Source organism: Dendrobium catenatum, unplaced genomic scaffold (genome assembly GCF_001605985.2).
Source record: "Dendrobium catenatum unplaced genomic scaffold, ASM160598v2 fragScaff_scaffold_1282, whole genome shotgun sequence".
NCBI lineage: Eukaryota > Viridiplantae > Streptophyta > Magnoliopsida > Asparagales > Orchidaceae > Dendrobium > Dendrobium catenatum.
In genome coordinates, this window is record NW_021319744.1 from 379,690 (window position 1) to 406,570 (window position 26,881).

Sequence of the window (26,881 nt, forward strand, 5' to 3'; positions counted from 1 at the left end):
AAGTGGAGATTCATTTATGTGTAAGTGATATATCCTTTGAAACAGATTAGTAAGAAGACCATAAATTAGATAAAAATGAATGTTTCATTGTAACCTAAATTAGGAGGTTATTGTTATGACTTATGCCTATGAATCCAATACTAAAATATTGCTATATTTTTTTACTATAAATGCCATGCTATTATTATGACATATATTCTAATTAATTTTACATTTTATCAATGTTTATGAATGCCATGATACAGCTATGTCACTGATTTTAAATGTCATGATATTTATGTCAATGATTTCAAATCTTAGGCTTATGTTATTATTTCAAAATACAATTCCATGTTAAAGGAACATATAGATAAAGCATTACTTGATAGAATGTATATAAATAAAAGCCTATATAAATGTTTGCATAGGCATGTTGACAACGGATTCTAACTTAATGATAGTAGTTAAGGATGTTCATGTCATTTTCAAGAACTGACATCTCTACTAAAAACAATAGATCAAGCACACGTGTATTTCACAATTTTTCATCTGTGCTGCCAACCTAAATCATGATAAAGATTCAGTTTTATCTTCCCCCATAGAAAATTATTGAATACCATTGCATGAGTTAAATACCATGAGGGAGTGAGGTTTTGGGCTAATGATGACATGGTTGATGGTTTCCTAAAGAATAATATAATATATTTTTAAATATACGGGGCTACTATGGTTTTTTAAAAAAAAATCAAGGAATAATTCGGCTATTTGATGTAATCCTTGCAAAGAACAACTCTATACAACAAGGATTATTTTGAACTCAAGAAGGAAAGTTAGTGATAACTGAATAATGCTCCATAACTTGTAAGGGACGTTCATAGGAAGGGAAAAGGGAACAAACCACCAAATAAGAGGAAAGGAGCATGGAGGAGTGGTCACATTTTAAATCATCAAATCATTAAAAGAATCAATAAGATGAGAAGCGGTGATCCTCCTATCAATAAAGCTTTTAGAAATGCAAAAATGATGGAAAAAATGCCTAAGAGATTACCAACTGTTCAAGGATCACCACAAAATCTCCCACTGCTTGAGCAAATTCACCTTAGTTACTATATTAAGTATCTTCTAATATGGAATCGACAAAATACTATCATACAGTTGAGCTTACCTTTAGATAGACGACCCAAGTTCTCAACAGACCAACATGTGCTCAATGTTTTGAACTACATTTTTTTTTTTAGTAATAGGTGAAATAGATGGTTTTCGTAGAAGTTCCCTATCTAACAAAAAGCATGAAACTTGAAACAAGATTTATCAAAGTTATCACCATATCAATATCACAATTATCACATGCTTATACAAAATCCTAACCTATCATAGGCCATAGAACGTAAACAAGCTTGAATGTAAAATACCAATTGACACCTTGAAAATGCAATTTTACAACACCTGATATTGCTCATCGACATTTAGAGTGCGCGGGGATATAAATCTAAACCTAAGTTTTTTATTCTTATAGTACACAATCTCTGGAAGGAGTCACGTAGCTCTATGGCCAAAGGAGATAGGATGGCTGAGACTAGTTTTTCATAACTCTAGTGATTTTGGTTTTTTGAAAAAAAGAAAAAAAAAAGCAAGTATTAATCCCAAACATTCAATATAGATCAGGTGATTGGGATGAGAAATTGTGCAATCACCCTGGTAATTGGATATGATATAGATCCACATACATGTCATGTTAACAAACTTTATTTGGGGAATGCATGTTAATACTGAAACTAACACTTGAGGAAAAAAAAACACAAAAAAAGTACAACTCTGCTTCAATAAGAAAGAACCAACAAAGAGCTCACAAGCTTCTTTCAATATAAAGCATTCAAAGAACTTCATTTCAAGAAGATTGGACATCATCTATTGTATCAAATAACCGGTAGGTTGAATGATAAACCTTTAGACAATGCTCACATATTATTAAAGTAAATGGATGGCATATTTAACAAAAAAAAAAATTAAGACTACAAAATACTGAAAATTCAGCATATAATACTATACGCAGCAAAGAAAAGAAAACTGCTGACAAAAAATGATCAGAACTGCTTTGAAATACAAACCTTCCCAATCCCATTTCAATACAAAGCAATATACTGGATGAAGCATTAAGCATTCATATAAGAAACGAGACCATCAGTCACCCCATTTTATTTGAGCAAAGCCTCCATTGCATCAAATAAGAGTGGAGCCATTTCTAGGCTTGGCGTCTTCACTGCACATTTGATGCCTGGTGCACCAACTGAAGCAGTGAGCTCAATCAAAAATGGTATACCACGCGGACCCTTGGCAGACATATATAAGATATCCTTGTTTGCGTTCCTCCGCTTTGCAACAAAGAAGACATTGGTAGCTGCCAAATTCTCTACTGTAGAATCTATGCTGTGGATAATGGCACTTGATAGATCTTTTGCAACTTCATTGGAATCAGGAAGAGACTTCCATGTCTGCATGCCAAAAAGAAGATAAGATTAGAGAGAGTCGCCTTAGATGGTTTGGTCACATTAAACGGAGGCCTTCCGATGACCCGGTTAGGAAAGTTTAGGTATTAGATTTGACTCATGTTAAGAGAGGTAGAGGTAGATCTAAAAAGACTTGATTAGAAAATATTAGAAATGATCTTTCTTTATTAGATTTAAATGAGAATTTGACTTTTAACATGACATATTGGTGAAAAAGGATTCACCCCATGTAGTGGGACAAAGGCTTGATGTTGTTGTTGTTGTTGTAAATTTTAAAATGGAGCTTGGGGAATTGAATGTAGGCTTCAATGAGAAGCCTCACTAGGTTTAGGCTTTAGCTTATCATTCCTATTTAATATGGATAAATTATTTTCAAGTAAACATGGTTTTAAGTAACATTGATTTTAACAACCAATTATTGTATGACAAATCCAAGATTACAAAGCAAAAAACAGGAAAAAAAACATGCATACAATATAACTTCATTTACCTCAAGAAAGTTTGCACGTTCCATTCTACCATCCTCTGAGAAGAATACATGCAATGAGATTTTATCATTGAAGTACCAGACAGGCTGTTGATTGTTTTTCACTGCAACCTGTAGAAGCGTGTTCGGTGGCCCAGTAGAGAGATTTTGAAACATAACCATGGGAAGAAGGATTCTTGCCGAATCCTGGGGTAGTAAAGGTGGGATCTATAAAATTTGGAAGGACAAAAAACGACAATCAGTCCCATGCATTAAATTGCTGATGCTTTCCAAATCCCTTTAACACAATTACCTGTAATGGTCCAGCAGCTGCAAGACCAAAAGTATTTTTGTTAAATTGTATCATGAATCCATCTAAAACGACCTGAGAGTTGTTTTCAAGCAACAAGTTGTAAAATACTTGTCCATCACGCCTGACAAGCTGTGCACTAATCTGCAGACCTTGACCAGTTGTTGATGGAAGTAAAACAGGGAGTGGTGGCCTGTAAAAATTAGTGACAAAAGTTCTAAGAAAACTATGCCGCTTCAGCAATAAATGTGAAAATAGAAACGGCAAATATAGTATTAGTATGTTCATTCTTTTCTTCATTCTTTTGTTATATTACTAAAGTAGAACATTCACCCTGAAGGGGCTACTGGAGGCAAAAATAGTATTAGTACGTTTCTTTTATTCAGTTCTTTTGTTCTATTACTAAAGTAGAATATTCACCCTGAAGGGGCTATTGGCTGGTCAACAGGAACGAGTGCATTGTCCAAGCCAAGCAAATCACCAAGTAAATCTGGCACAGGAGCAGGAGGTGAAGCAGGTGCTGATGATGGCGTTGGTGCTGCTGCAACTGGTGCCGGCTGCCTGGCTGTCTCATGTGAAGTGAAACTTTGACTAGAGGTGGCTGCTGCCCCGTCTACTTCATAAGATGGCGACTCAGAATTGCCCGTTTCAACGGCGGCTGGATACTCCTCATCATCTGGCCTAGCAAAAGTTAATTTTGCACGGCTCACAAATGCTTCAGGCAACTTATGATAAACAGAAGAAAGGGTCGCAATGTTTCCAAGGAGCTCATCAAGAAGTGAAGGTTCAAGACTGTTTGAATCATCACTAATTACTGGCTTCTCAGCTAGAACAACATCTTTAGCAGCCTGGTACAGACAAAAGATTAGTCATAAGAAAATGGCCTTTTTAGATATCCCAAGTGGGTTGCAAACGCTAATAATACCTCAGGATCAGTAGAAAGAAGACGCCAATAGATATATGCTCGATCACGTAAATCAGGATTGTCTGTCTCCATAGTAGCATTATTAAGAACAACCTGAGACACAAAATGAAGAAACATGAGAAAAAGTACCCAAAATATTGGTTTCTTCCTATAAATTGACTTTTCAACCCAAACCATAACAAAATTACAAAAAATATGTCAAAAGAATGAAATGTATGGTAACAAAATGAATGATTATCAAACCCAATAAAATATGTTTTAGAACGGCCATTTTATCTTTTATAAATTTTAACATGGAGTGATGGCAGAACCACTGATGATTCCATTTAGGAAGACTGCAGGAACAGAAGGAGCAGAAAAGAAACAATGATGAACATGAATATGACAAACCTGGATCATTTGCTGAGGTCCTTCAGTTGGCTTTTTAAGAAACAATTTAACAGTTGCGGTGAGCAATTGCAGCTGTACCATAGCTTGCTCCTCTGGAAAACTTTCAAGGAAACTTTCAAGAAGCTCATCAGCATTGTCAATTCTCTCTGCATATTCCCCAATAATCCAGATCATTGATGCCTGAAACAACCATAAACATTAAGAAAGTTGCATAATGCACAAGTCCATCAACATATCCTGCCAAGAATAGGCTAGCACCTTAGCTTCTGGCTCGTCCAAAGTGTCTAAGCTCTCACAGAGTGTAGCAATGATGGACTCATAGCTAAGCACAGGCAGAGTGAAGAAAAGAGAAGGCCTCAATGATCAAAGCAGATTTTCAGCAGAGAAAGCCATCACAATAAACAAGAAATACCATATGTACTTACGTGTTAGGATAGCGCCGGAAAATGTCCTTGATGACGATGATAGCTTCTTGCACAACATAGTTTACTTTTACCTTTATCAGCTCAAGAAGAACACTAATACACCTCTCTGCAGCTCTCTCTAACTTGATAGCACAGCGACCAATTGCTCGAACTGCCTTTCTAACAAAATCCACATCTACTTCTGTTGCATATTCTTTGAATTCCAACAGAACCTGTTCAAAATGACCTCAATACATGAAGACTGCTGAATATCTGCTTTGAAATTGAGTTTTAGACTAATATGGGCTATGGGAAAGCAAAGTGCTATACTGGTAATATTCTAAGTAGATACTGAAAGAGATTCAATAATGCAGAAGGGAAACTAAAATGATAGCATTAAAAAGATGGCCATACACTGACATAATCCTTCCGATAATGAATGACCGGACAAACTTATAGCTGCAGTGAACCTTCTGTATTTCAACTATTCAACCTATGTGATGCAGCACAATTCAGCTAATTTAGCCTAGAAAAACTATTATTCTTTAGCCAAACAAAAGTCAAAACAAGCTATAAGCAGTTGAACTGGACCAATTTACAAGACCTTCTGAGCCCATTTTCAATTTTGGTTGAACTTTCATCCTCTATATAATTCTCCGCCGATTAAAACTGCTCCCACCGTAACATAACACTCATCATCATGTGCATTTTCTATAATTGCCACTAGTCATCACAGTCCAATTGCCGCTATAAATCTTCCAATAGTGATAAACATTCAATACAGGACAAGCCTCCATCAACGATGAATTATTGGTCATTGTTGATTCACGCAACATGGTTGATGAGAAGACTTCAGCAACTTTTGCAGTACAGAGCAGCCAATTATTCTCAAACAACTTCTGGACCTCATAGAGGATGGGCTTTATCAAAGTCCTTGGCAAATTCTCTATTTTGAGTTTGCTGACTTGTCAATGTTCAAAAGTGTTGTTTTCAACCATTACCCAATGGTAAAGTCTATACGTTGTGAGCCATAAGACACCAAATGGGGTATGAAGCCATGTGATATATATGATCAGTTTAAAATTGGTCTTTTCAAAAGCTTACCCCCTAGATTTATAAGATCTCATTGGACAATACAACTCGTGGTAACTAAGAATAATATTTTATTCACATTGAAAGCAACTTCGCTACAATGGTTGAAGAAGTAGCTTTCTACCACAAAAAATTTCTTAAAAAGTCATGAGAAAGCAAGTATAACAAAAGCAATGAGATTAAAGCAGTAGTCAAATGAAATTGTGATTGTTATCTAAAACAAAATAGCCAAAAAGCTGTACCAAATAGACCCTAAGTCCATTAAGTATATTGGCATTCCTGAAAACCAAGGATAATGTTGAAAACCTTTAAGGAAGAGATCTTGAATTTCTACCTTGCTATTTTGAATTGAATCCACCATTGATTCCTTTCCTCCTTGTCTAGAAAAAACACCTTCCTCCTTCCCCTCTGGTCCCCCTTGGCAAGCTACACCTCCACCACAACCTTCTTGCTTCCCTGCCTGGACCAAGAGCCAATAGCTCTCTAGCTATTTCCACCAAGAGAGAGGAGGGAAAAATAGAGGGAGAGAAGGGAAAAATAGAGGAAGAGAAGGAGAGAAGAAGAACTCACAATTTTTAAAAGAAAACATAACTGATTATATTCTTCATTCACTTTTTTTTTCTTTAAACAATACAAGCCAATCCTATTTATACTAAACAACCCAACAACAAAAAGTAAAATAGCCTAAAAACAAAGACTTAAAGTAAAAACATAATTAAAAAGTCAAATAAGAACCGACATCTAACAATCTCCACCTTGGCTCTTGATTTGAAATGTGATGAACATCTAATGCTAGAATTTCTTCTTTACCATCCTTAACAAGCTTAAGCAATACTGAAACTTTGGATTTGGATGAGCTTTGGTCAACACATCAAATGCATTATCTTCTGTAGATACCTTCATAATCTCCACCACACTATTTGACACAGTTTCTTTAAGAAAGTGAAAATTGATGTCTATGTTTTTAGTCCTTTCATGAAACATGAGATTCTTAGACAAAACACAGTACTTTGATTGCACAAAGAATCTTTACCGGTTTGGTAATAGAATGAACCAACTCAGTCAACAAGCCTTTGAGCCAAATAGCCTCCTGCATCGGCTGCAACCATGTACTCGGCTTCAGTAGTAGATAAAGCCACAACAGGTTGTAGCTTGCACTTCCAACTCATAGTATTACCTTGAATATGTAACCCGTGAGAGATCTTCTAGTGTCATTACATTTGCAAAATCTGAATTAACATATCCAAAGAGGACATCTTCATTCAATTCTGATTTTGCAAACTTCAAGCCCAAATCTTTGGCTCCATTGAAGTACCTAAGCACCCATGTTGTTGCCTCCCAATGAGACTTCTCTGGATCAGCCAAAAACCTTGAAATGACACTAATAGGATAGGCCAAATCCGGCCTATAGCAAACCATAGTATACATAATGCTTCCCATAGCATTATGAAAAGGAACCGTACTCATGTATGCCTTTTCTTCTTCTTCCTTGGGGCTTTTATCCTTGCTAAGCTTGAAATGAAATGCAAAAGAAGTATAAACAAATTTTGACAATTCCATGTATCTTTTCACCACACTTTCAATGTAGGAGCCTTGAGATAACACTAACTCTTGACTCTCCTTCTTCCTCTCAATTTCCATACCAAGAATCTTTCTAGCAGCCCCAAGATCCTTCATATCAAATTCATCCATGAGCAATTCCTTCATCCTTTGAATCTCCTTCAGCCAACAACAAGTGATCAACATAAATAAGTAAATAAATGGCACTACTTACTTCCTTTGACTTCAAGTAGACACAAGCATCATGTCTACTCCTTTTGAAGCCAACATCATACATGAAGGAATCAATGATACCACATCCTTGGAGATTGCTTCAATCCATATAGAGAACGCCTTAGCAAGAAAACCAAGCTTTCCTTCCCAATTTCAGCAAACCCTTCCAATTGTCCCATATAGATAGTCTCGTCTAATTCTCCATGTAAGAATGTGATTTTGACATTCAATTTCTCAAGATTCATGTCCATTTGAACAAACAAAGAAAGTAGCACACAAATTGATGTGTGCCTTAAAACTAGTGAGAAGACTTCTTTAATCCACCCCCTTCTGTTGAGTTATCCCCCTTGCTACAAAACTAGCCTTGCACCTAGGCTTATCTTCAACACCAGCCCCCTTCCTTTCTTTTGAATAGCCACCTACATGTGACTAGCTTCTTCTCTCTTGGCTTCTCCATCAAGTCCAAAGTGTGATTCTTCCTTAAAGAGGTCATCTCCTCTTTCATAGCAAGTTGTCATTGACTTCTCTCCTCACACCTCATTGCCTCCTTATATGAGGTAGGTTCATCACATTGCATAGAATCAGCTAAAAGAGCATAAGAAATCACATCAGCAAATCCATACCTTTGAGGAGCCCTTAGCTACACGTTGAGGTCTGTCCCTAGCCAGCCCATAACTCCTCCTTTGCAACTCTTCAATGGATTCCTCCTTGATTCCTTCATTTTCAGCAGCAACAACACCTTCAAGATTATGGTCCACCAATTCTATTTCCACATGATGTTGTTGTCATGAACTAGAACTATTGTTCTAGACACCTTCCAACAATTGTAGGAACTTTTGTTTCATCCATAGGAACCGGCTGAGAGCCCTTTTAGGAATAATATCAGCCATCTTAAGTTCATTAAAAGTGACATCCCTGCTAATTATGCACTTAGGATATCTTGATTTGAAGCACCAAAGTCAATAGCCCTCCACATTTTCAGGATAGCATATGAAAATGCATTTAATAGCCCTTCGTTCAAGCTTTCCTTGCTTGATGTGAGCATATGCTATACATCCAACACCCTCAACTCCTTGTAACATGATAGCTATCCATTCCACATCTCTTGAGGAGTTTTGAAGTCAATTGCACTTAAAGGACACATATTGATAAGGAATGCAGTCGTGCTAATAGCCTCTGCCCAATGACGTAGGAAGCCTTGCATTGTCCAACATATAGCTCATCCTCTCTAGAATGGTCCTATTGAACGTTTCGGCTAACCCATTCAGTTGAGGAGTGTGTCTCACAGTCAGGTGTCATGATATGCCATGCATCTTGTAAAACTACATGAACTCATTAAACCAAACTCCAATTCATTATCAGTTCTAAGCTTTTTAACCTTCTTCCCTACTTGATTCTCCACAAGAACCTTCCATTCATTGAACTAATCCAAGACTTCATTCTTTCCTTTTAAAAAGAAAACCCAAAGCTTTTTAGAATAATCATCAACTAGAGAAAGAAAGTACCATGCTCCTACATGAGACTCATGCTTGGTTGGCCCCCAGAAATCAGCATCTACATAATCCAAAAGCTCCCTTAGAATATATTTTGCATTTGAAAATTTCAGCCTCCTTGCTTTGCCAACTACCTTCCTCCTTGGGCTTCAAGCTCCCAAATGCTCCTTGCTTTTGCAACTCCTCCGTTCCTCTTGGGCTAACATGTCCCAACCTTTGGTGCCATAACATAGTCTCATCCACTTGAGAACTAATCAAGCTAACTTGTCTAGTAGACAATGTTTTGCCTTGTAATGTGTATACACCATTCATCCTCACAACTTTGAATATAACAAGTGAACCCTCGCACATCTTGAGACTTCCTCCATCACACTTAAATGAGTAGCCATTTTTGTCAAATTCTCCCAAAAAAATCAGATTTCTATTAAACTCAAATACATATCTCACTTGCTTAAGAATCCTCTCCAATCCATCATGGAGCTTCAACCGAATATTGTCTTGCCCTCGGATCTTGCATGATTTGTTGTTCCCTAAAAATACCAAACATCCTTCTCTTCCAACTCTTCAAACCACCCATGGTTTGGACACGTGGTAAGAGCACCCAGAATCAAATATCCACTCCTTGCTAAGCTCGATATTTGAGGTTACAAGGGCATCTGAACTTTGATACCCTTCCTCCACACATGAGGCATATCCACTACTATTTTCTTTATCTTAATGTTTGTACTTCAATTTTGGGCGTTGCCTTTTGAAGAGGCCTTACTTATGATAAAAGAAGAACTTCACCTTGCCTTTAGACTTGGATCTAGCATGGTTCTTAGCTTTGGACTCCCACTTCATGAGTTTACCTCTCACGACAAGGGCATCAACCAAACCTTCATACTTCACCTCAACCCCCCTTTGAATCTCCTTGGAATTGAGTACAGCCTTAACTTCAACCATAGCTAGAGTCTCCTTCCCATACAACAAGGTGTCCACAAAATGCTTAAACCTAAAAAGTAATGAGCTTAGGAGAATGATTGTTTGATCTTCATCTTCAATCTTCAATCCTATGCTTTTCAAATTCTAGATAATTCAATTGAATTCATCCAAGTGCTTGTTCAAGGGCTTGGAATCATCCATTAGCAATGTGTACAACTTCTTGAGGGAATGCCTATTAGCTAGAGAGCTTTTGAGACATAGATATCCCAATTTTTTTGGCCCAAATGTTTATAGTCGTTCCTTCATCAGCAACCACCCTTAAAAATTCCTCTCCTATGCTCAAAAGGATTGCACAATGTGTCTTGTTAAGCACATCCCTGCGCAATCTTTCTTCTATCCTCAAGATCCCTTCCTCCGATAGGGCTGCATCAAGACCTTGATGGGCTAGAGCCCTCATCTTCAACCTCCATAAGCTAAAATCATTGAGACCTGTGAATTTCTCAATTTCAAGCTTAGCCATGGACATCTCTCCTTCAAGAATGATGCGGTAGCTCCTCAGTCCAGTTGTTGTTCACAGAAAACAGCCCAGAAAAGGCTTCCACTGTTGGTCACCTTCTTCTCATCCACCTTTTGTCCACAAAGAACAGCCTGGAAAAGCTTCAACTGCCGGCCACCTTCTTCTTGGCTGGAATTTTCTTTTCTTGATTTCAAGAGACACCTTCATCCTTCCCCTTGATCTTCTCGACCAAGCTCTGATACAAATTGCTGAAAACTTTGAAGGAAGAGATCTTGAATTCCTACCTTGTTGTTTTGAATTGAATCCACCACCAATTCCTTCCCTCATTGTCCAGCAATACCACCATCCTCCTTCCCCGTCGGTCCCCCTTGGCAGCTGCACCTCCATTGCAGCCTTCTTTCTTCCATGCTTGGACCAAGAGCCAACAACACTCTAGATGCTTCCACCGAGAGAGAGAATAGAAAAATATAGGGAGAGAGGAGAACTCACGATTTTGAGAAGAAAACAAAACTGATTCTATTCTTTATTCACGTTTCTTACTTTAATCAATACAAGAGATGGGGACATCAGATCATGGAAAGTATATCAGAGATGTGGCCGACGATCTATGGCCACGATCACGCTGATCTATTTTTGATTCATTATATGTATTTTTGTTATTTGTTTGAATTATGTATTTGTTTTATTTGCATTTTTCATTTTACCCTTACTTAAGGGTTTGGTCATATGTAAGCCCTAGGTGGGCAATGTCGTCTTTTAGTTCTCTTTCATTGTATGAGGCTATTTATAATCCCCTTATATTTCTTTTCAAGTTAATGAATGATTATTATAAAAATCCATGCAATCTTGTGTTCTTGTGAGAGCTTGAGAGTTTTGGAGAGAAATCCCTAAGAGAGGGAAATGGATTACCCACCAACCTTGGAAGCGTCCGGGTTCGTGGCTCTTTTCTACCTTGATATTTTCTTCTTCTTCCCTCACCACCCCTCCTACTCGGCTATCCCCACCTCCACACCCCCACATATCCAAAACCTAGCCTAGCCGCATGCCATAGCCCTTCCCTCCTTGCCGCTCAAATTCAAAACCCACTCATTACTACTTTCATTTTTCCTCCCAACCCATTTGGAAAGTCTTAAAATTCAAAATTTCAATCAATTTGAAGTTTGAATTATTTCCAAAAATAGAACTTTATTTTAGGAAATTTTCCTAAATCAATTCCAAATCAACTTCAAATAGGATTTAATTTAAATTATTTTCCTCAATTAAAGAGCCTTGATTAGGCAAGCCATAAATTCCCTTAACTAATCCCACTCTCCTTGAAGTCGTCGGCCCCCTCTTCTCTCCCCCTTAACAAATTCTTTCCACTATTGCTACCCAATCAAATCCCAATTAACTCCCCACATGATTGGCCCCTTTCTCCCCTCCCTCGAATTATTTTGAGATTGATTTAACATGTCAACCAAGCAAGGGAAATTAACTCTAGGATATTCTCCACGGCTATCCACATAATTCCCCACCTCATCCTCCTAGCTCTCGTGCATCCAGAAGGAGGAAACCCCTGAAATTCTCCTCTCCAACTTGTTGTCCAGTTTCTGGACAGGTTCCATATGCTGTCCTGAGTATCGAAGCTTTGAAAATTGTTGTCCAGAGTCTTCAGGTTGTTGTTCAAAGAATCCATACCACATTAGTTGGCTGTCCTCCCTCCAGAAGTTGCCAGAATGCTATCCAAAGGCTGCTAGGGAGTTCATGTTGCTGCCCACTCTTTCTCTAACATTCAAACGAACACATCGGAGCTTCTATCTTCTTTCTTTGGGTAAACTCTCTCTCCAATTCTCTTATCTTCCTAGTTTACTTCTCAATTGTGGTTATATTTTAATTCATGAAGATCATACTAATGATCCTCCGCCAAAGCTTAGTAAACGTAGGGATGAGTGATGAACTTCTATGTATCTAATCTCGTTGTTAATCTAGGGATGTTATTGGAAATCATATATATTTGCTTATGTTGAAGTTTCTAATTATTTTGTGATCCTAACTATTATTGTGTGACTTGGCCTAAACTAAGACACCCCTTTCTTGTTTTCCATTTTCATTAAGTGTCTAACGTTTTAATTCTTATTGCTCTTACTTGAAAGCATGCAAATTCTTATATCAATCATTTAAAGCATTCATAGTTCTACATCAATAAGTCACACTACTATTTATACTAAACAACCCAAAAGAGAAAAAAATAAAATAGCCTAAAAACAAAGACTTGAACAAAAAAGGGAATTAACATGTCTAATAAAAACCAACATCTAACAAATAACAAAATCCTAAGATCACAATCAAATTCATCTTCATTCCCCAACTATATAGTATGAGCTAATAGCAATCAATGCTTCCCTTCCTACAATCAGAAGTAGCGCTACAAAAGAAAAATAGTCTAAAGCCTAAAAACTCATCTTAATCAAAATTTCTCTCTCGCAATCAAGATAGGTAATCATAAAGGTTTGAGTCTATGGGAATCTATAACGGTCTAACTGGATCATTTTGTAAAAATGTGAAATTTATGTGTACTTTTCTTATCCAATAATCTAATTTCTCTTTTGAAAATTAATACAAAATGACACAAATATTTTAATAGAAAATAGTTGGGTAGGGAATTTCATAGCCCATAGGGAGAAAAGATGGAGGGAAAGGATAGCAAAATCAAAGTGGGGAAATGGTATAAAAAATAACAAGCAAAATGCATGAGGGGAAAGGCAAAAGGGAAACATATAAAGGAAAAATAAATCCCATCAAAGAAAAACTTTGTCAAAGAAGGCCTAGAACCAAGTAAAACTTAAATCTTCTACGTGGAAACAATTTCTGACCTAAATGGATAGAAAGGGCCACGAGAATTAAAATTAGAAAAACCTTTGTAGATGAAGTGGACAAAAGAGTGGTGAAGAGGAAAAGAAAGAAGAGATGACAAAGGAAGAAACGAGCAGTCCTGATAATCTTAGAATTTTAGGCTCAAGTGAACCTTTCTTCCTCTAGCTTACTATGAAAATCTTACATCACCTTTAAAATATCTGGCATGTTTCATATTTATAGATTATATAGCAAGCCACAATCAAATAGAAAAACTCTTATTTGAAATATATCAAATAAACAAGCAAAGAGAAAGTTTCATTTCAAAATAGAGTTCTCTCCAAATTTTTTTATATAAGCATATAAAAAAATAATATTTTTAAGCATATAAAAAAATAATAAAAGACGTGATATCAATTGATTTGGAATTAGTGTATGGCATTATAACAAAGAGAGAGAAATTCCATTTTCAAAAGCCATAAATTGGGGAAGGGTCTCAATTTTAAAATGGGGCCTCCTCCAATTCCTTGCTAATTTAATCTTCAATGAAGAGAGAGAGAGAGAGAGAGAGAGAGAGAGTTTTAAAAATGTATTTACCTAAATAATATATTTATAGATTTATGTGGAAAGACAAAGAAAGTCTATGTTTTCTACAGCATATGGTTTAAAAGGGATATATTTCTCGCTTTTAAATTCTTTGAAATATTATTAAACTGTTGGTATGATTTTTTATTGAATTTTATTAACCGCTAAATACTATATTTTTATTCTTCTAATAAGATTTTGGAGAAACTATCCATTTGATCCATCTTCAGTCCATTCAATTCATCAACTACCAAGGCTAAGTTTACCTTTATTCCAATGTTTTATGAAATAATAAATTGAGTATACAAAAATTATCATTATATTTATCAAGTAAACATGAACCTCTTATAGTCTCATGTGAATTATAATCTATAAAGCATAATGCTAAATTTATCAAGCAGTATACTGAAAAAAAAACCAGTGAGCACAATAAGATTCATGAGGAAGATAGAGTAATGAAGGTGTGTCAGCCAGTATTATTTTTGCACAGAATAATTCCATGAAATAATTATTTCTTATAAAATTATATGTATTTTAAACCTGCATCACAGCGGTTCCTTACTTGTCTGGTAAATATTTATATTACTAATAAATTGAGAATACAAAAATGATCATTATATTTATCAAGTAAACATGAACCTCTTATAGTCTCATGTGAATTATAATCTATAAAGCATAATGCTAAATTTATCAAAGCAGTATACTGAAAAACAAAACCAGTGAGCACAATAAGATTCATGAGGAAGATAGAGTAATGAAGGTGTGTCAGACAGTATTATTTTTGCACAGAATAATTCCATGAAATAATTATTTCTTATAAAATTATATGTATTTTAAACCTGCATCACAGCGGTTCCTTACTTGTCCGGCAAATATTTATATTACTGAGGACAAAATTAAAGCGGTCTGTAGACAACTACATGGATAGCTTGCATATAATAAAACAGATTAATTTATTCCCAAGGTTTTATAGTTCACAGAAGCACAAGATAGAAAATTCGAATGCAACGCACCCATTATCACTCAAGACGCACCCATTATCACTCAAGATACCAATCTGATAATCAAATAAAAATATTCAAGAAATGGATTTGTATTTAAACAAACAAAAACATATAATTACAATTTTGAACCTGGTCTATATTTCGATCAGAAGCAAGCTTTATCATAATCTCCAGCTTCTCCATCTTAACATATATTGGATCATTGTACTTGCAGAAAAAGACCTAAAGCACAATTGGGCAAGATTCTAGTCAGCATTACAAATCATGAACTTAGAATAACAATATATTTTCACGTTTTAACTCACTTTTATTTCATGCGCTAGAATTGTTGGTCGTTTCTGTACAATAAGGCTAATATTCCGTAGAGCTACATATTGTAGTTCAGGTTCCGCGGAGAGGAGAGTCACCAAAGGAGGTGCCATTTTCTTGCAAAGGTTCCGCACAACGTCTGTGCTAGTTATGAGTTCCATTTGTTGAAGGATCATCTAGCAAGATCAAGCCCAGAGTGTTGAATCTTCATCAAATCTCAAAATGTCATAAAAACTTTAATGAGGCAAAAAATGAAAAATATGATAGATTTGAAATAGCACTCTAAGTGCACTATCATTTTTAGTAAACAATAGCCGTCTTTGCTATCATTTGATTTATCAATCTTCCAAAATTAGAAGGTAAATAGTAATTTTTGAAAAGATGTTTGCACTATAGTTTATTATAAATAACTACCAAAATCAAGGTAGGATACAGGGCTAGCTCAGCTTTCCCACAGCATCTAGTAATGCTGTGTTGTTTCAAAAGCATGTTTTGTATAATTTCCCAAAACAAGCGTTAGGAAACTAAGTGTTCACTATATAAATAAGCAAATAAGGTGTTTATTAGACAAGCACAAAAATAGTTGTAGTCTAAAGACTATATTTGAGGGTACATCTGCCTTATTTATTCGCTGATTAAAACTATTATTTCTAGAGTACTTTTACCTAAAAAGCAAATAGCATTACACCAGGGCATAAAGGACACTTTCTTAAGAAAAAAAATATTTCATTTAAAATTTAAGATTTAGTATTCCCGATATGATTGAGATCACTCGGCACTGAAAACCTGATAAATATTCTTCTTTTGTCATCATTATCAGCCCTATCCCATCTATTTGATGTTAGATTTTATGAATACTCTTTCTCCATTTCCATTGACTTTTGCATGACTGTGAGAGTCTGTAATGCATTGAAGAGTCGCACCAATCTTCATGCAGCTTGTAACATTCATATACTATGCAACTCTTGTATCTGTTTTATCTGATTAGTTATATTTTATAGATAAACTAGTGTAGGAAATGTGCTAAGATACATCATCCATTTCCTAGTATCTAATTTTGTACAAATGAGCATATACGTGAAAAAGTTGGAGTAGCTCCAGTGGAAGATAAGATTAGAGAGAGTCGCCTTAGATGGTTTGGCAATTGGCACATAAAAAAGCGACCTTCCAATGACCCGATTAAGAAAGTAGATATATTAGATTTGATTTATGTTAAGAAGGGCAGAGTTGGACCTAAAAAGACTTGATTAGAAATTATTAGAAATGGACTTTCTTTATTAGATTTAAATGAAAATTTAACTTTTAACATGGCACAATGAAAAAAAAGGATTCATATAGCCAACCCCACAGTGAGATAAAGGATTTATGTTGTTGTTGTTGTTGTTGGTATTGGAGAAGGTGAGAGAGCATGTGTGCATGGGTGTGTGGGGTCCAACCTCTGCTAGACTTAATAAGCATTGTTCGTAGGTCTTTTCAAAGGTTTCCTAGATTTGGAGAAGTCATCCAATTCATGCACAAGGAAATAGCAAGAAGGGTATACAAGTTCATTACTATCCTAATTCATATATCTAAGTTATATATAAAGTGAACCTACGTGGAATTCAATCTATAACTAATCTTATGCTTTCCTTATTTATGATTGGCTATGCCTACTTATCTATGACTAGCATTTTACCCTACTTTCAATCAATAAAATGTTTAGGATAAATATCATCTAATTGCTATGAATTTATTAAATTACATATTATGAATGTATGTGCGTGCTTGTGTGTGTGTATATATATACATGTTATTTCATTTACATATATTACAATTTTATTAAATTTACTGGAAAAATTTACTTCCTAAACAGCCAAAAAATAGAAAGAAAAAAAAAGTGTTACTAGTCTGTTGGACGATCAAGTTACCTTTTTTAGGATCCGCATTTTAAGCTTCCATTTCAAGATGAGTAAAGTGTCATTTTCTCTGACTTACATTTTTTTTATAGCCTCTATTCTTTTTGCAAGATCTCCTCTATTTGGAACACATCTTCTAAACGGTAATGCAGTAATGTATATCTAATTAAGTATTATCACAACATACAGCATATGAATGATTGTATCTAAGGAGTAATTTTCAAACTCTAACATTCATATTCATAAGATTAATTCCGTTTCCTCAAATTAGGAGGGTAAATGCTTCCAAATGAAAAAACATTGAACAGAGCTACCTTCACAGCAGAAAGAACCACGGCACAATTGGCATGTTGGAGACGGGGAGTTACTCGTTCCACTATATTTTCAGCTTCCAATGCATCAGCTGCTTTGTACGTTGATAGAGCATCTAAAATAAATACCTGGCCCCATCTACAATAAGAGCAAATTATTAAATCCGAATGCAAAAGAACAAAGCAATGCATTGCATTGGATTTTTACATGATAGTGTATTTGTTGTTGAAACACATCAATACAAGAATAAGGAAATTCCATATTTTTTTCATGATCATCTAAAACCTTAAATACAAGCACACACAATAGAACCAATGTAACCCATCAAATAAACCAAAATACCATTTTAACTTCATTACCCTTTCAAACAATCAACTTCACCAAGGGCCCTCTGCAAGCACAAATGATGAGAAATTATGGAACTTTTTTGGAAGGTCTAATCCTCAACAAGCAAGAAAGCAGGATCAACAAGGCACCAAAACTGGTTACTGATGTTATCAAGAATTTCTGTACTTTTTATTTTATTTGAACAATAGTATATTTTGTTTTCTATTTTATTTTCTTTTTTTTTAGCTATCCCCAATGAGGGATAAGCATCCCTGATCATGTAGATTGTGCATAAGGAATATAGAGAATGACCTTTGGTTTGCTTAGCTCAATTGTCCTTGGCCAACTGATGGTTCACCGGGTTGGCTGTTGGTTCTCGGGTTGGGCAGTTTTTGCAGCACTTGGCGATTGAGCTTGTTCTTTTAGTTGCTTGAAGCTGGAGTTTAGTGCCTCATTAATTCCAAAAAGGCTACCTCATTAAGAAGATTTTACTTTTGGAGTGCCTTGGTCCCTTCCCCTTCCCTTCCTTTTCTCTTGTCTCTTGGAGAACCGTGGCTTGCTCTTTTATTGGTGGCTAAAATTCAAAGCATTAGAATTTATAATAGAGTGCTCTTTTCCCTTTGGGACGATCCAATCCGACACACGTTGAGAGGCGCACTGTGTGTATTCCGAGCTGAGAGGAGTGTATTTTCCCGTTCTGTGTTGCGCTTTTGATGTTCCTCGGGCCTGTTGCTTATCGCGTGCATGCTAGCTCCTTGGTCATCCGTAAATGTCTGGCGACTGTTTTCCGGAAAGTTGATGTTGGAATCCTAGTGGACAATTAATGCTATGGGATTTGTGAAGCATTAATCAAGGTGGCTTTTGGCATTCCTTTACTATGCCTATAAATATGAGAAGATGATGAAAAGGAAGGCAGTTGATATTTGTGAGCTATGTGCTATTAACGCTGTGGGTTTATTCGGAAATCCTGCAGGGCTCTTTCCACCCTTCTTTTCTCATCCCCTCCGGAAATCCTGCGGGCTCTTTCCACCCTTTCTTCTTGGGCTTCTAACCTCTTCGTCTCTCCGCAAGTGTCACTCCATCTGTATCCTTCTTCTCAACAGTGAAGCAATTTTAGGGTGTCGTGTCTTGTTGATTTGGAAGCATTTGGGACAATCTTTGCAGTGGTGGACCATCGGTTTGCTAGTCTTATGCACTTCTTTTATTTAATCTACTATTCGATGCATGTGAGGAACCCGCTCTGACGGTTGTCTGAGGATAGCGTCTTTTTATTTTCCTTTATTTCTTCTAATATTTCTTGTTGTGTTTGTCAAGTCTTAGCTGTCTGTTTCTATTTTAATAAAGTTTGTTTTAAGTTCTATTCATTGTGTCTGTTTCTTCTTGTGTGTCTACATCAGTTACCATCATACAAAAACTAAAATAAATATTCGACAAAGTTGACTTGCCATAAATTAGGGTCATTAGTCCCAACCTTTGGGACTTAAATCAAACTTACAGATTGTAAAGTCTCAGTACGAAACTCGATCCTCTACAAATACGTAACAAATTCAACATGTCTCATGGCACAATAATCTTTATGTTAAAAAATAAAAGCAAGCGCATGTTTTCCTCAATTCGTGTGCTAATGTTCCAGTTATTCTGTCATGAAAGAAAAAAAAAATATCCTAAGGCCGAGAATTTTACTAGCACTTTCGAGGCACCTCCCCCGATTATGGCTTGGTTATCAAAAGATTAAAATCAAAGGATTAAGCCGTTAACCACAAAGAAAGTTTACTTCAAGCACTATCCCTTCTAATGGGTAAACTTATTACCCATCATATCTAAAAGGAATCCTCATTATTAGAATGCCCTCATCTAAAAACTTATCCATGTATGGCCAAAGGGTTCACGTGTGAACCCCGAGACTATATAGGGTAAGCGCTATACACCCTCGACAGGGGTGAGATATCTCGTTAGAGAAATCATAGAGAGATCAGCCTCTATCATGTCTGTGTATTCACCGACAAGTTCCGAAGAAAATACAACTCAAGCTCTTTTTACACTAATGGGCATAAATACTAAAGATCAAAATTTTATGCAACTTAATCTATATCAAGCCCCCTAAATAAAAGCATAACTCGACGCATGTTATGTTTGAAATCTAAGGTAGATAGTCAAATGTCATGATACCAATAAGCTTTCATCTTTCATCAAGGATGTTAAATTTAAGCTTGACCAAAGTTCATAAAAAATCAACGTCATATAAACATTATCCATACAATAAACTCAAATCACATGTCAATAAGCCATAGCATGTGCAACTTAATAGGGTGATTACTATTATAGCCCAATCTCGAAAGTTCCCTGATGCCCAAGCTTATGAGTTGTTAGCCATGAAATGCACTTGTAGGGCATGAAGCACTATGTTACCCAAGATCGACATTATAATTGGCCCCATCGACAAGCTTTCACCTCATGTCTATTAGGTCTTCTTAGATGATGCAACCCATAGTTGTTAACAAGAATTCTCCGGTCATGTTGGATCAACTATTTTTGTTCACTAAATACACCATGGAGCGTGATAACATGGGGCAAAGTAGCCATTCGATCATGATCAGGCTTGACATTATTTGCCCACCATCCGCTATGAGCTAATAACATTGTATTCCTCCCCTAATTCAAATTGATGCTACTACAACAAAGCCATCCCCTAAGCTAATAATGCTAGATTCTTCCCACAATCAAATTTCTTTCTACTAAACAAAGTTTGAAATTGAGCAAGGCGTTCTCTTTTTGTGAGGTGAGGCATAAACCTCAAGGCATTTTGAGGAATAAACCATAGAATTAAACCATTAAATTATTTAAAAAATATGAAATAATAAGTAACATACAAAGAACAAAATACAATGTCAAAGTAAGATCATAAAAGGTTAAAGGAGGATCGTTAAAAGTAATAGAAGGCTACAAATAATGCTAAATAAATAGTCTCTCTTACCATAATATAAAAATTCAATATTTTTCTCTTTCTCATCACTTGATCTTTAATAGAATTATTATTATAATTAACTGCTTTTTCTTATTCCTCGCACTAAAAATAAGTAAATAGATTTCCAACAACAAGAAAGTCATTATAGAGAAAATACAAAAGAAACAATTGTGTAGTAGTAATGGTGACGTAGCAAGACATACCTATGACATGTAGATATAAGTTTGAGCTCGTACGGCTCTTCTTAAGTTTGATTTTATTTATGTCCAATATTTATATATATATATATATAGTTTATAAATTAAAATTTTAAATTATCTAAACCAAAAATTTGAGGCTTAATCTCTTCAAAATTGCGCTAAAATTACACTGAGAGGTGTATTGAGGCACGTCTCACCCTCATAGATGTTTAAACCTCATCTGGCAAGCGTGAGTTGTACGCCTTGTTGCCTTTTTTATTAAATTGTGTTGAGGGAAATCTTGAGGCGGACATCTAATTGTGCAATTTTAAACTATGCTACTAAAACAAAACAAGGTAGAGCCTATAAACTAGGCTTAAAATAAAGTTTTTCTCATTATCGAGAGTTAATTAATCATAGAGGCTTTCACTTATGAAACCATAAAGTCTTTGCAATAGAGCTAAGTCTTTGAATAATATTTCTATCTCATATTCAATTTATATTCTAAAAAGTTAACTCAATATCTCTCATATAAAATAGAGTTAGGTGGGATTTTTACAACCCACAAATATCTCGAAAAGATCTTTCCTTCACATCAATAAACAACAACAACAACAACATCAAGCCTTTGTCCCACTACGTGGGGTCGGCTATATGAATCCTTTTTTGCCATTGTGTCCGGTTAAAAGTTAAATTCTCATTTAAATCTAATAAAGAAAGATCATTTCTAAATATTTTCTAACCAAGTCTTTTTAGGTCTAGCTCTACCTTTCTTAATATAAGTCAAATCTAATACCTCAACTTTCCTAAAGAAAGATCATTTCACATCAACAAAGAAAAATGAAAAATATTGAAGCACAATTAAAAGTTCACCAATATAATCAGATCATGAAAATGAAATTCAAAGATGCATAATTGTATGAGATAACTAGTACACGTTAAAAAGGCATACCAGCAACTGAACCATTTTGCAAAAGAAAGTTAAGATGAACTTACTCAGTGCACTCATTCAATGCAGTAAGAAGCTTTGAAAGTGTCTGACTAGTGATCTCAAAGATTGGTCTAGCACTAGTCTCTTGAATCTCTGCAAGTGCTGCAACGGCATTTGCCACCACCATTGGATTATTGTCAGATATCAAATCTTTAAGAGTATCAAGAAATCCCCTATCTTCTACCAACTCAGCATTTATATCATATAATTTAGCAACACAGATTGCAGCAGTCTTTCTGACATAAGGGTCATCATCCTGTAAATAAACCAAAAAGTCATAATCTTGAACTTTAAAACATATTAAATTTAAATGAGATGGAAATTTACTCTACTTACATAAAATAATAGACCAGATTAAACAAAAAAAAAAGAATAATAAGAAGCAAAACAATGAAAACATGAATGAGAAATAGTGTATCAGCTAAACAAAATTAAACACGTGTTAAATAAACCTTTAGACATCTCTGAAGAGGGTCGCATAGGTATTCTGTGATTTTGTCTACACGGATGCATCCCATGGTTCTCACAGCTAAAGCTCGAATAAGAGGATTGGGATCTTGTGAATCCTACAAAGTTAATCACAAAAGTTATCTCAATCATCTTATAAAAATGAGGTCACTTTTCAAAAAACTAACAAGTAAATCAATTATCCAATTTATTGCCTATTGATGCACAATTGATAAAACTGCTATTTACGATGAATTATAAGCAAGTAGACAAGCTTTTACCTTAACAAAAGTATTCACAGCAAGTATGGCAAGGTCCGGATTACTTTTTGCATAGTTTATAAGATACAGATAAACAAGTTTTTTCAGCTCTAAATTCTCCGTTTGCATACAGTTGACAACATCTGTGAACAACGATGAGACATCCTTTCCAACTGTCATTGCAGCAATCACCTTCTTCACTGCATCCTTCTTCTTATCCTAGAAAATAAACAATGTGATCCATACTATTAGCCAACAAATGAAAAAAAAATAAACAACAGAAGCTCAAATCAAATACAGAGAATAAATGATTTAGAACCATTTACTGCAACCAGCTACTCCAAAATCCCAAATTAATAAATAAAATGCAAGGACAGCTAGTCAAAGGTTTAGATGAGTCAAAGGTTTAGATGCCCCCAAACTATGGGCATTGTGAATCCACTCCACATATTACTAAATTGTCAATCATGGTAAAATGCAGGTACATGACTTGTTGGGTCACTGAAATCAAGAGATATGATGGTTATTATCTACTATAAGCTCAATATATGCATCATGATTCCAACACCAATAAAGGGAATAATGATATGGGGCGTGGGGCGTTTAATATTATCTGTAGTCCTAAAAGGCTCATATTCGCAGGCTGATGTCTGGGAATTAAAATCCACCATGCATAAAGTTGTTGAAAGGTCACACACACACGCACTTCTCAAAAGAAAATATAAATAAATAAAATATAATAAGATAATATAATTATAATAAATAATAATAATATGTAATAGTGGTAATATATATATATGAAAAAATAACAATAATAATAATAAAGTAGTATTTTTTAAAAAATAATATAAATTAAAAGTTGCACCTTTGGTTAACACCACCAGATATGGGTTAAAGGACATATTTCATATTGGCAAAAAAATGCCAGTACCAATCAACGTTAAATATTACACCAGGAAAACTAGGCAGGAAACTCCCCTCAGTTGGAATTTTAATTTCACGGAGTGAAATCCTCCTAAATGAGGAGTAGGCGATCAATCAAATCATCAATGAACACGATTTGGGCATCACATCATTGAAATAAGGGATTGTGTTTGTTAAAGTTTTAAAGATTCCATTTCTTGATGAAAATTGCCAACGATCGTGATTCTTAATTACATCATTGAGATCGAAGAGGATGTCGCTAGGAGTCCTTAGGAACAATTAGATCATTAATCGTACATTATATGAGTGACATCAAAACCATATAAGCTGAATTATTGGATCAAAAGTAAAAATTATAGTAGGAAAATGATGGGTTAGAATACTTGAACTTGATTGGATAAGCTTGCTTTTGAATTTGTAATTCAATACTAGAATATTTCTTGTTGGACTTTGTTTAGGTATAAAAGAATTCATGTCATAATTATTCAACAATTTTTATGTTGATGTCGACTATCTAACGCAATTCTCCACTTTTTTTATCAAAGACTTGGGACCTACCAACAGCATGGATGTTCTCACTAGACATTTGCAAGAGGTTGTACCCTAATGTATGCTTTTTTTATGATATTCTTCTTATTGGTAAGACTAGAGATGATTAAAGGTAAACTTGAATTATGAAGGTCAACCTTAAAGTCTAAAGGTTTTCATTTGAGCAGATCTAAAACAGAATATATGGAGTGTAATTTTAGTAGTAATAGATATAGTGGGGTGTTGTGACTTTGGACAATCAAGTTATTAATAAGACTACACGTTTTAGATATTTTGGGTCTATTGTTAAGAGTAATGGTGAAATAGATGAGGATATTATTAGTAGATTTGAAAGTTGGATGGTTGAAGTGGAGGAACGCATCAGGCTTGTTGTGTGATAGAAAAGTCCCCCTCAAACTTAAGGGAAATTCTATAAGATGATGGTGAGACCTGCAATGCTTTATGGTGCAGAATGTTGGTCATTAAAAGATAAGCATAATATTAAGTTAAGTGTTGCAGATATGAGTATGCTTAGGTGGATGAGTGGCTTTACTCTTAGAGCAGGATATGAAATGAGCAGATACGTGAAAAGGTTGGAGTAGCTCTAATGGAATATAAGATTAAAGAGAGTGACATTAGATGGTTTGGTCACATAAAACGGCAGCCTTCCGATGATCCGATTATGAAAGTAGATGCATTAGATTTGGCTTATGTTAAGAAAGTTAGAGGTAGACCGAAAAAGACTTTGTTAGAAAATATTAGAAATGAACTCTTAACAGGACACGATGGAGAAAAAGTATTCATGCAGCCGACCCAACGGAGTGGGATAAAGGCTTGATGTTATTGTTGTGGACTTTGTTTAGGTATAGACTAGATCTTATCTCTATTGTAACAGTTTATGAAAAAGCATGAAATTATGTAGAAAAAGCAATGAGAAACTCCTTATTTCCTTTTCTATTTTTATTTCCCTTCTCCCTGCCAAGTTCTTTCAGCCGGGATGGGTTTTGGTTCCATTATTGTATGCAGTTGCCGAAGATTGCACGTTCCAGAAACAGAATAGAGGAGCTCCTCTTGGGCCGCTGGACTTTTTGCCACAGAGTTGTCTTATCGTTGTTTCCTCTATTACAAGGGCTTTCCAGAGGGCTTGCGTGGCATTGGCACCGACTCTTTGGCAGGCCACAAGCATTCAGCCCTCCCTAAGGACGCACCCGCCATTTTCAGAATTACGATGCGGCAAGAAAACTCACACTGGCCGAAGGCTTCTTCATCAAAACCAAGCATAGCATCCACGCACAAGCGTGGTTCTACTTTGTCCATTAGAGAGAACGACAGACAGTCACTTTCGTTGTTAACCTCCAACATCTCATTCTATAGATCTCACTTCCAATTACACTTCGAATCCTGACAGTTCCGTTCACGTTTGCCGCAAAAATTTGCACATCAGTTGAAGACAACTCATATTTTCTAGCAGATCTGAAATCATGTCAACCGATCTGCACCTGTATGTTCGGGACTAACCGCTCGAATCTCTACCAGCCATCGGATCCCGCAGAAAAGTAATTGGAGTACCGAACAATTACCTTGTACTGCGAATTAAGCTCCTCCTTGAGCTCGGGAATCTCCCCCTTCTTGGTGGTAGAGAAATACTTGGAATCGTGCCCGCTCATCTTTGATCCTTGCCCCTCTGCCGCCTTATCGTCCTCTTTCGCTTAATTGTCCGTCCCCTGAAGTAAAATAGACAACAATCATAACCTGAAAATGGAGGATTCAAGTATCCAATCACGACTAAGAAAGTACGCCATTCCCAACTTTCGAATGCCGCGGAGAACTCTCAGTTAGTTTCCACTGCGCTCCTTTACCGCACCGGAGGATTTTTTCCACGGCGTGGCCTCGCCGCTCGAGACGTAGAATAATGAGTCGGTCGGTGAGAGCTCCGGTACAACTGGGCGACAGGCTTTCCAAGTGCATGTAGGGTTGTGGCCTTCCAGTTGAATTTTATTCGCATTAGTCGATCTAAAATATCTTGAATGGGGTATTAAGGCTTTTATAAATTTATAAATGCAAAAGAATTTTAATAAATTTTTATATGACATGTAATTCTTAGTTATATGTATTATTTTGCATCAAATTTTATAGGATGGTAGAGTCAAGAATCAAGAGTATTATTTTAGTATTAATACGTTGGATAATTATCGTTTCAAAAATTGAGTTGGATTTGGGTTGACCCAAAAATTTGAAATGGACCCGTTTTGACTCGGAAATCCGTTTTTGACGCATTTTCACCCAAAAATAGAAGATTGACTTGTTTTTAACATAAAAACTAGCAATTTTTGTCGGCATCGGATCTCTTGGGTGGTGTCGTGTTTACCTGGACTCGAAGCGAGTCGGGTTCGGGTCAGGGGCAGATCCAGTTTCTTTTTCAGGGTGGACAAAAAAAAAATTTGTTGTGAGGGATGGGCAAAGATGCTTATAATTGATAAAATTATGGCAAAAAATCTTTTTGAGGGGGACAAAATACTCAAAATATTCTAAAATATCCTCTCTAA

General features: G+C 35.8%; 1 protein-coding gene across 2 annotated transcripts; it reads right to left on the reverse strand.

The window, feature by feature from the left end:
- Positions 1-1,822: 1,822 nt before the first annotated feature.
- LOC110108335 (beta-adaptin-like protein B) lies at positions 1,823-26,341 on the reverse strand. Of its 2 annotated transcripts, none has more exons than XM_020838933.2 (16): positions 26,145-26,341; positions 25,916-26,059; positions 22,905-23,102; positions 22,629-22,742; positions 22,182-22,432; positions 17,717-17,852; positions 15,504-15,683; positions 15,328-15,420; positions 5,003-5,214; positions 4,836-4,899; positions 4,578-4,757; positions 4,188-4,280; positions 3,683-4,110; positions 3,266-3,455; positions 2,977-3,180; positions 1,823-2,471 (listed from the first exon to the last, which is right to left on the reverse strand). In XM_020838933.2, exons 2-16 carry the CDS (start codon positions 26,000-26,002, stop codon positions 2,175-2,177), a joined length of 2,727 nt encoding a protein of 908 aa, XP_020694592.1. In that variant the 5' UTR covers positions 26,003-26,059; positions 26,145-26,341; the 3' UTR covers positions 1,823-2,174. The 2 variants fall into 2 exon arrangements, with proteins under 2 accessions (XP_020694592.1, XP_020694593.1); XM_020838934.2 differs by having other exon boundaries at positions 26,133-26,341.
- Between the last annotated feature and the right edge of the window lie 540 nt (positions 26,342-26,881).

Excerpts from the sequence above, each read along its gene's own strand:
- LOC110108335 (XM_020838933.2), bottom strand. The coding sequence starts at position 26,002 with ATGAGCGGGCACGATTCCAAGTATTTCTCTACCACCAAGAAGGGGGAG. Across the intron at positions 17,853-22,181 it reads GCATTGAATGAGTGCACTGA|ATGGGGCCAGGTATTTATTT; the intron begins GTAAGTTCATCT and ends CTCTTATTGTAG. Across the intron at positions 15,421-15,503 it reads TTCTAGCGCATGAAATAAAA|GTCTTTTTCTGCAAGTACAA; the intron begins GTGAGTTAAAAC and ends ATTGTGCTTTAG.